The sequence below is a fragment of the Salvia hispanica genome, chromosome 6, assembly GCF_023119035.1.
Source record: "Salvia hispanica cultivar TCC Black 2014 chromosome 6, UniMelb_Shisp_WGS_1.0, whole genome shotgun sequence".
Taxonomy (NCBI): Eukaryota; Viridiplantae; Streptophyta; class Magnoliopsida; order Lamiales; family Lamiaceae; genus Salvia; species Salvia hispanica.
In genome coordinates this window covers 34,730,945-34,741,859 of record NC_062970.1, presented here as the reverse complement: position 1 = coordinate 34,741,859, position 10,915 = coordinate 34,730,945, and the positions used below count along the sequence as shown (strand labels likewise).

The 10,915-nt window shown below is 33.1% G+C and overlaps 1 protein-coding gene across 4 annotated transcripts; it reads left to right on the top strand.

Moving 5' to 3' along the window:
• The first annotated feature begins 5,763 nt into the window (after window positions 1-5,763).
• Window positions 5,764-10,380, top strand: LOC125193339 (transcription activator GLK1-like). Of its 4 annotated transcripts, none has more exons than XM_048091110.1 (8): window positions 5,764-5,899; window positions 6,006-6,352; window positions 6,430-6,570; window positions 9,030-9,314; window positions 9,404-9,454; window positions 9,522-9,596; window positions 9,846-10,034; window positions 10,135-10,380. In XM_048091110.1, exons 2-7 carry the CDS (start codon window positions 6,038-6,040, stop codon window positions 9,987-9,989), a joined length of 1,011 nt encoding a protein of 336 aa, XP_047947067.1. In that variant the 5' UTR covers window positions 5,764-5,899; window positions 6,006-6,037; the 3' UTR covers window positions 9,990-10,034; window positions 10,135-10,380. The 4 variants fall into 4 exon arrangements, with proteins under 4 accessions (XP_047947067.1, XP_047947065.1, XP_047947066.1 ...); XM_048091108.1 differs by having other exon boundaries at window positions 5,987-6,352; XM_048091109.1 differs by having other exon boundaries at window positions 5,764-6,352; window positions 9,537-9,596.
• The last annotated feature ends 535 nt before the right edge of the window (window positions 10,381-10,915 follow it).

Below are 10,915 nucleotides of genomic sequence, written 5' to 3'. Positions count from 1 at the left end.
TGAACGGTTCCAGGCGTTCATGATTCTAAATGTATCAAAATACGTTTCCGCTCTAAAGTATACGCTTTTTCTCTGTCGTGTATTGACATGAATCTTTCTATATACATGCATCACGGTTAACAACATTGTTTACAGTTATACAATATGATCGAAGTATTGTTTTGTTTATGACCAAGAAATCTCATACTGTAGGTCGATTGTCATAGTCACATATCTAGCCTGAAAAACTATCTTGGGCCATAAATTAAACTACGAAGGAAAGCTTTTTGACTGTTAAAATATTTTTGATTATTGTACTTTACATTGTTATGGCTATTTAAATATTTTATTCGTTCCATAATAAGAGTCACATTTTGCCATTTTAGTACTTCCGTCCCACAATGAAAATCACACTTAATTTTTACCATAAATAATAAGTAGGTCTCACATTCCACTAACTCACTTCACTCACATTTTATTATAAAACCAATATAAATAAGTGGATCTAATAAGAGTGACTCCTATTGTGGGACAAAGGGAGTATTTCCAATGGTTAATAAGGTTAAATAAACCTCACACAAAATTCAGACCATAAGGGCATCCTTAACCCCAACCCGGATTTGGGTCGCAAGTCCTCTCCACGTCATCATTCCCCCAAATTTGGGGTTCCATGCCACAACTCTATTAACCCCGTAGGCCACAACTCGGGCCACAACTATTCATTTGCACTATTCACAACTACAACATATTTTACTCGTAAAATAGAATACGTTGAACAATTAAAACCAGGAAAATTCATTGTTCAATCAGAAAATAGAAAATTACAAATCCTAGAAAAAGAAAATTACAAATCCTAGAAATAGAAAATTACAAATCTTAGGAAAAAAAAACTACTTTTTCTTCATTTGTGCGCGAAGGTATTCGATCATCTCACGGTGCAAATCGAGCTCGAACTCCGACATTGTCGAGGTATTCCTCAATGTCAACTCCGTCAGCTGGCCCATCCGCAACATAATACTCATATCCGACATAGAGTCTGATATCTTGTCCAGGGAAGGATTGGGCGGCGGCGGCGGCATAGCGGAGTAGCTCGCAGTTGCCTTCCCCTTTGCTTTCCTCTTTGCCACCTTTGTGCCCATCGGACGGCTTTGAGTACCAGGAGATGAGAGGAAGAAGTCGTCGTCTGTCACACGTTGAGGTCGATTGGCGGACCTCCTTCGCTCGAAGTGTAGTGTCCGACGGCGGTAACTTTGGTTCTCTTCGCCGTCGCTTCTGCCCCACCGGTGTACTTCGGGCTCTTTTCGACAAGCTTCCAAACGTCGAAGTACTTGAAGTGCTTCTTCCCGTCAGCGAAGTAATCTGCCTTGGCCTTGTCCACAAGGTCCATCTCGCTGTGCCCGCTCGGCCACATCCGGACTACGTTAGTCCTCTTGCCATTCCACTTGTTCATCTCCGCCTGGACCCGACCCCAATGCTTGCATAGCTTCAAGTAGGTACGCTCGAACGAGGCGTCAGGTCGACCAGCGTTGTACTTCTCTGTAATCCGCTGCCAGAACGCTTTGCCGGTTTGCTGGTTGCTGATCACAGCGTACTCGGAGACGTCGACAAAGTTCTTGGCCAGCCACATTGTCTCCTGCGGACTATACTTCTTCGGCCCATCCTCATCGGCAACCTTGCCCATGCTCTTGCCCCTCCCTTGAGCGGGCTCCATATCGCTGATCTCGTACTCATCCGTGCTAACTGGCGATTCCATATCCATATTGGTAGGCAACCCGGGACTAGGCGTTGCATTTGGATCGGGTGTCGGCGGCAATTGCCAGTTCTGGGAGTTGACGAAATCGTCCATCTGGCGTTGGTCGCTGTTAAACCAATCCATAGAAGCCGGAAATGTTAGAATACAAGAGGACTCAAATTTAGGGCAATGATGACGTGGAGGGGACTTGGAGCCTAGATTTGGAATGGAGTTATGGATGTCCTAAATTATACTGTAATTAATTTTTTAATAAATTACGCATGCACTTTTTACTCACTTTTAAGCTAATAGTAAAATATACTACTACATGCATCTGTTCTATTAAAAATGGAATTATTTTTTTTAATTATTTCACTAAAAATTAAATATATTTTTGGAAAAAAATATTATTCCTATTTTTTTTCTCTTTTTAACATTTTTATTTTTTTATTAATTTATAAAATAATATTATAGAAATTTAATACTCCATTTCATATTTAGTGAAAGGTACATGAGTAAGTATAAGTGTTTTGGTTCACTTTTTAACCCAAAAAATTTTGCACTTAATTCACTGGAAATAATGACACGTGCTATTCAAAATGACATCATATATTAAAGATATGTTAGGGTCAATTAAAAACACTTTATATTGAGAATATTTGATGTGATTGAACAATTATTAGTCTATCAATTCTATGGTCATGGGGCTAGAAACGTTGCATAATCTATATTCCTATGTTCTTAATTAATTAATAGTTTTATTTCTCATTTTAATATAGGGTGAATTATATTTTATACTTCCAGTGGCGAACCTTTTAGGTTCTCCTGCACATTCCGTCCGACTTAATTGAGACGTTTTTATTTTAGCACAAAATTTTAAGTAATAGTGTTTAGTTGATTATATTATTAATGATAAAATAAGAGAGAGAATATATTAAAAAAAGAAAGAAGAATAAAATATAAGTGAGAATAAAATAAGAAAGAAAAAAAAATAAAATATGAAAAATCATAAAATAAGAGAGACATGTTAATAAAGTATGAGAGAGAGATGAGTTTATTATTATCAAAAGAAGAAACATCTGATCATTTTGATTGGAACATACAAAGAAGTTTAACTTAGACTAGGACGGGAGGAAATAGTCTTTTTTTATTAGGTAAGACTCTCCAATAAGACAGGGTCTTATTTCATGATTATAGTTTACCTTTTTTCATTAAAATCTATTTTTTTTTCGTAGATGAGCATACAAAATTATCATATTTACATATTGGAATAAAGTATTGTTGATAAGAAACAATAACAGATTCATACTAGTATTATATTAGTAGTAATATATATATATAATAATTTTCAGATGGAACATAATTGTTATATATATAATACAATTAAGATTATAGTACTATATATTAACATAAAAAAGTTTAAAGTGTGATTTAATAAAATTTTATTAAGGAATTTGAAATATTAGTGATCAATTTTGGGGAAATTGTGTTCATGAATAATATATTTGGAGTTGGGGGAATGGATGGACGGACGTATATTTAATTAAATAAGTAAAGTTTAAATATAAAATTAAATAAATTAATTATTATAGTTTTATAAATAAAATGATTTTAATAAATAGGAGTACTACTTTTTCTGCGAACATGTAATGCGAGACAATCATCGAACAATGAAGAGATTACTTAGTAAGAGTCCTATTAACCACAAATCCATCCTTAAAAACCAAACTAGAGACCCAATTAGGGCCCCTCATTTTTCTTAATCTTATGGTTATGATTAATTTGCAATTAATTTAATATTTTATTAAATAAAAATGTTTTTTTTTAGATTTTTTTAATTTATTTTAATATTTTATAATTTTTTTAAATTTTTTTTTATTCGATAAAAACTTGCTGGAGTAAATAATGAACTATATTCACTACATAATGTACTAAATGAATGTATGTTATGAACTTATTACTTCATTCAGTCGTGCTATTACTTCATTCCGTTAGTTTATTACTTCATTTATTCATGCTATTACTTCATTCTATTAGTTTATTACTCCCTCCGTCCCAGAAAGATTGTCCCAGTTCATTTTTTGTACTCGTTTTGCAAAAATTATAATAAATAGGTAAAGTTGAACTAGAGTAAAATAAGAGAAAGAATAATGTAGGCAAGACTATTCTCTACATTATTATCTTTTACTTTACTCTCTCTCTACTTTAACTATATATTATTATTTTTGCAAAGCGAGTGTGAAAAAGGAAATGGTACAATCTTTCTGGGACGGAGGGAGTACTTAATTCCGTTAGTTTATTACTTCATTCAGTCATGCTATTACTTCATTCCATTAGTTTATTACTTCATAATGTGTTATGACATAATTATCTTTCAGTTGGGTTTAGGGTTATTTACTTCATTCCGTTAGTTTATTACTTCATTCAGTCATGTTATTACTTCATTCTGTTAGTTTATTACTTCATTCAATCATGTTATTGTTATGGGCTTATTACTTCATTCAATCGTGCTATTACTTCATTCCGTTAGTTTATTACTTCATTTATTCATGCTATTACTTCATTCTCGTTAGTTTATTACTTCATTCAATCATGTTATTACTTCATTCCATTAGTTTATTACTTCATAATGTGTTATGACATAATTATCTTATAGTTGGATTTAGGGTTATTACTTCATTCCATTAGTTTATCACTTCATTCAATCATGTTATTACTTCATTCTATTAGTTTAGTACTTCATTCTGTTAGTTTATTACTTCATTCAGTTATGTTATTACTTCATTCCGTTAGTTTACTACTTCATTTCATTATTTTATTACTTCATAATGTGTTATGACACACTCCCTCCGTCCTAGATTAAGAGTCACTTTTTGCCATAAAAGTTCATCCCAGTTTAAGAGTCACTTTTAGAATTTTTCATATTTGGTCATACAATTTTACCCCATTCTTCATCAAAATTATATAAAAATGTCATTATCTACATTAAAATAAATCAAAACAAAAATCAAAAGTCAAAAGGGACTCACCTTCAACCTATTCTACCATCTCACTTTATTTATTACACACTCTACTATCTCACTTCATTTATTACACACTCCACAATCTCACTTCATTTATTACACACTTCAACTCTTTCTTAAAACTCGAGCCATACCAATAAGTGACTCCAAATGTGTGATGGAGGGAGTAATTATCTTTCAGTTGAAGTAAATTCAGTATATAATGAATGCGAAAAATTACTTCATAACATACATTCATTTAGTTCATTATGTAGTGAATATAGTTCATTATTTACTCCAGCAAGTTTTTATCGAATAAAAGAAAATTTAAAACAAATTTTTTTTAAAAAAAATTTTAAAAAATTAAATTTAAAAAATTAAAAATTAAAAAAATTAAAATTTTTTTAAAACATTTTAAAAAATTAATCATAATCATAAATATTAAATTAATTCTAAATTAATCATAATCATAAGATAAAGAAAAATGAGTGGCCCAAATTTAGTCTCTAGTTCGGTCTTTAAGAAGGGTTCGACATTGATCACACCTCTATTTAGTAATATCAATAATGAAATACGTTCGTATTTATGTAAGTAATTAACACATTTAAATACCAAGCCATGTGCCGTATAAACATCTTTACTCCTATTTTCAAAATTATTAGGCCTTAGTTGGATACACAGTGGAAAACAGTTGATTTTGTTTCACAAAATTTGAAACAGATATAGATGAAGTGTACTGGGAGGGGCCTCATAGTGCCCTAGTTGGTGGTGACAGGATAATACTCACACGTGAATCTTTGAATAATTTGGTCATATAAGTACCACACTTTCTTTTAGTAATTAAAATTGTTGTGTGTGAGTAGGCGTATTGTTGTTATGGTTAATTTCGAAATAAAATGTCTTGAGTTGGAGTAAAAAATCACGATAAAACAACTTCACAATTTGTTTTTTTTAAATACTTGAAATAAAATTGCATCCACACGTTCACAAATCACACATAGTGTTCCATTCCATATATATATATATATATATGAAGTGTGACAAGCCAAAACAAAAGGTATAGAAACAAATTTGCAGAGGCCGTTCCCTCTCCAACACAAATTGTGATCGAAACCGTTTCTCTCTCTTTCTCTCTCTCTCAAGCGTAAACCGAAAAAGGAATACAGCGGCACCAACTAAGAGCAAGGCCAGTACATAATGCACTGACCTGTCTCCATTATTTTTCAATTTCATTCTATCGTTTAAAAAAAAAAAGTTGATATTGAAAATTCAGTGGGGATTAATGCTCGCAGTGAAGCATGAGAGAGGAATCGAGGCATTCTCCATGGAAGACGCAGAATTTGAAGAGGATTTGGTCGACACCATTAATTTCGACGACATTCTCATCGGAATCGGAGACGGCGACGTGTTGCCTGATTTGGAAATCGATAACGAATTCTTCGCCGAATTCTCAGGCTCCGAATCTGACACGAAATTAGAGACTGAAAATAATTCGCGAGCAGATTCAGTTTCCGATGTCGATTTGGTTCAGAAACCCGAACCGGAAGTGAAGGATCCGGATTTGAAAGAAGCTGACGACAGGAGCAAGATATCGTCGTCGTTTCGCTGTAAAAACCCACCGGGGAAGAAGAAAACCAAGGTACTTAATGACATGTTTCCGATGTTGCAATTGATCAATGTTGATTTATTCAGTTAGAATTGTCTCTGTCGCTATAGGTGGATTGGACGCCGGAATTGCACCGGCGGTTCGTGCAGGCGGTGGAGCAGCTAGGGATTGACAAGGCGGTGCCGTCGAGAATTCTGGAAATCATGGGGAATGACTGCCTTACACGCCATAACATTGCCAGCCATCTTCAAGTATGCTTCAATTCTCTCATTCTCTCTCTCAAATAGATATATCGAATAAAATATACTCCTATTAAAATAATTAATCATAATCACATAACATCTTAATTTACACACCAACGTAGATTATGTTATCAATTTGATTTTGAGTTTTGCTTTATTATTTTTTACTCATATACTATAGTAATTGTTTGCAATTAGACACGTCGTCCCCTTCATCTGCATTTGAATTTAATAACTCTTGCATATCATTGTAATGCACTGCACCAATTGTCAATAGTTAAAAATATTAAGAATGAAGTTGATAAAAAATATCATATGTCAATTTAAAATTATGAAACACTACTACTCTTTAATATCGAACCCGTATGTATGGCTATGAAGACAAAAAAATTGACGTATATAGATAGGAATCAAAAGTCCAGAATAAGCCACCAAAGTGTTTTTAGTGCACTAGCTAAAATTTGTTTCATTTTCATAGCCACCTTGTCTATTGGTGAATGGATCAAATTCTATTACGTAGGAGTAGTACAATTCAAAATTGTTTCTAGGAGGGCTAAAATTGATCAACCATAGACCGGTTCGTGGTTGAACCGGTCGACTAATTGTATTTAGGTCAAGATGACTCTATTTTATGTTCGAATCAGACCGGCCAACCGGCTAGATCGGATTTTTAAACCCTGGTTAAAACAAAAAGCACCAACTATGAATGAGAGTTTCTGCTTTCTAGTGTATATCAAATCTCATCTCCTTGGGTCCAAATTAAAAGTATTACTCCTTTTGTCTTTATATTTTATCATTTCATATCAAAATGTTTCGGTAAATAAAGAAAGTCACAATTTTTTGGTAAACTGCATGAGTAGTCTAAAAGCTGGGGGCACCCTGTCCATCTATCCCTATTCGATTTCGGTGGGCGCGTCTGTTTCATCTCGATCGTATTTTACTTTATCAAGATATATTACCGACAAAATAGTAATGTCACCTTATCAAATGTTTAATATACCGAATTTGATTAGAGTCTTTATTGAAATTATTGTGAAGTTGAAAACAAGGCACTTAAAAGTGTCTGGTAGCCCATCGTTTCATTTTCTTGGTCGATTTGTCTCAACGTGGAAAACCGATTTGCTGTATGATAACACCTTTTTAAAATGCTAGTACTAATTATTGTTGAGATGTGATACCACTTAGATCCGATAAGTTTATTTGATAATGTCGAGGACTTCTGGAGATGACTACAAAAATTTTAAAATCTTTATTACTGTACTGCGGAAGTTGTAATTTGTTTCTTAATTTATTTATTCAATAGATCAAATATTGAAGGAAAAAGTTATATGCCGGAGTACATCAATCTTACTTTAAATTTAAATAGAATTTATCATCTTAGATTCTTTTAATCGTAATGAAATGAGTTAGGACGAATTCCAAAATGTACATATTAGTGAGATATTCTGTTCATCTACACTCAGAATGTAATTTTTGAGATGGAGTTTTTCACTAAAGTAAATAATAGAGGTTGAAATTCTCTGACCCATGCCATTTTGAAATACTCCTCGGTCCATCGTTAATTGTCCACTTTCATTTTTTTATCATAAATAATAAATGGGCCTTACACTCCACTTACTTATTTCAACTCATATTTTGTTATAAAACTAATATATAAAAGTGAGATTCATATTATACAAACTTTTTCAACTCACTTTTCTTTACATTTCTTAAAACTCATGCCAAAACCAAAGTGGACAATTATTAGGGGACGAAGCTATTATTTGTACTAGTAAGTCATTGAACTTATTACTCCATTTATTTAGGAGTATTGTTTACTGAATAAATTTATTGCGTAAACATGTATGCTGGTTTGTTTTGTCTCAATATTGCTTTGGTTTACCCTTTTCTTCGTGACTGTGTGACTTGCTCTTGGCTCCTTTTTTATTCTCTTACTTTGGAGTATATTTTCTTTTGGTTTTTAATTTTTATCTTTTGCTTGATGTCTCGTACTATTAGTTGTTGAAATTAGTTTGATCTAAAATCTTGTTTGTTGTTCTTATTATTTTTTTTTGGTTTTGTTGTAGGAATCTTGTTTTTTAGTCTGACAAGCCTCATATAAGTCATATTTTGGTCATGCTCACCACCTTGTTCGTTTGAGTGTTTTATTATACTTTTTTAAAAAAGGAGTATTGTTTATTATTAAAATATGAACTTAAAAAATAAGGAGTATACTGTAATTAACATTTAAATATTAGTAATTGATGATTGAAACAAAAAATACAAGAAACAGTTTTAATGATGAAATAATATATACTGATAATTAATTATTTAGTAAACAGTTTAGATTTGAAAGATTAAGATACCTAATTGGATTGATTTGGTACAAATATTACAAAATGTAATTTAAAATTTATATTCCAGTATTTGAGAAAAACCAAGTTTATTATTTTGGTGCAAATGATTAAGTGATATAAATAATTTTGCAGAAATATCGATCTCACTGGAAACATGTGCAAGCGCGGGAAGCTGAGGCAGCTAGCTGGGGCCGGAGGCGGCAGATGTACGGAACCACGGCAGATGTGAATCCTTGGGTTGCACGTACTATTGGCTTTCCTCCGGCAACACCGAATTTTAGACCCTTACATGTATGGGGTCATCCATCCGTCGACCAATCATTGATGTACACGTGGCCTACACACTTGCCTCAGCCGCACGCTTGGCCTTCGCCACTGGCTGACCCATCATCCCTTTGGCATCCACATCACCAATATGTATGCCTTTTAATAACACCACCACCACAATATTCTCTCAATCTAATTAATCTCCCAACTAATACATTTGTGTAATTATGTAATTATAGGTTCCGCCGCCGAGCACAATATATTTTCCGCAGCCGCAATTTCAACCTACGGTGATTACATAACTCGCTCTACTTCCATTCTTGATTTTTATTTTTTTTTAACTTTTTAGTTTTTTAGTTTGTTTCCTTGCAGAGATTTCCACGGCCGCCCACCGGAGTACCGGCCGTGCAGCCGCCTTCCGATGTTCATCCGGTGAGCTTTCACTTTTCTTCCTTGATGATTTTTGAGTTGTCTTTTAGAGATAAAATGCAAGAGGAAACTCAAGTCACATAACAACCTTTTTAAGTCTACCGTGAAACTAAGTATACTGTACTAGACTACTAGTAACAATATTAATTTAGAATAAAATCCAATTTGAGATAGTTGAAAATTATAATAGGAGTACTATTTATATTTCATTCAAGGATTCTAAAAAATCTAAGCGGATTCCTCAACTTACAGTCAAAAGAGAGCATAGATGCAGCCATCGGAGATGTTCTAAAGAAACCATGGCTGCCGCTGCCACTTGGATTAAAGCCCCCGTCCATGGATAGTGTGATGGTTGAACTACGACGCAAAGGGGTATCAAAAATACCTCCCAATTAGCCCTTGATTATTAAAATGATTCCAACTTCTCTTCCCAATAAATATGTAAGTTTTTATTTGAAATTATATGCATGTAAATGGGATATTATTGTTTATTTACCAAATTTCTTGTAGTGTGTTTGATTTTATGATTATGTGTTTGCAGGCTACTAGCACTAAGATTAGGCCTCTGGAATGGTAGCGGATATGTTCAAGTTCATCATATAGGGAGATTATGCTAGTTTTATAAGAGTATTAAGATTCTTCTATTGGTTGTTAGTACAAAGTGGGCTTGCTTCAATAGTACTACAAGCAAGTGTGCGTATTTGGTCACTACCACTAGAAGAATTGTATTACAAAATTGGGAACTCACAACATAATGAATACGACCTAACTCCACATGTATCTTCAATTTTGCGGACTTGCTCCATTTTCACTGCATTTTTTCTTTTGGAAAAAGATGAACAAAAGGATTTATTGCATAATTAAGTTTATATATACGCTAGCTTTTTGCTAATTAATTTGCAAAATAATTCATTTGGATAAAATAATTATTTTTTTAAAATTCAAAATATTTTTATACTTTGGCTATAAGAAATAAGTGCAACCACAAATTATTTAGAATTCCGGCCCTACTGCTACTATAAATATTTACGCTATTTAACTAATCTAGACCCACTTATAAAATTTAATACTATGGAGCCCAAATATAGGCGGTATTATATCTAAAAGCCCAATTTTATTAAGTAGGGATGAGACTAATTTGGTTTGCGTAGTAAAACGAACGAAAGCCCTAAATTTCTTGGAATGCATTTTTAGTTGAGTTTATTGATAGCCCACAATTATACCAAAACTAAAATACTTACTGATAAATTGCTGGTTAATTTAAAGTTGCGCTCCGGTTCCAAAGACGTTTGGCGATTGTCGGTATACAACTCTACAATAAC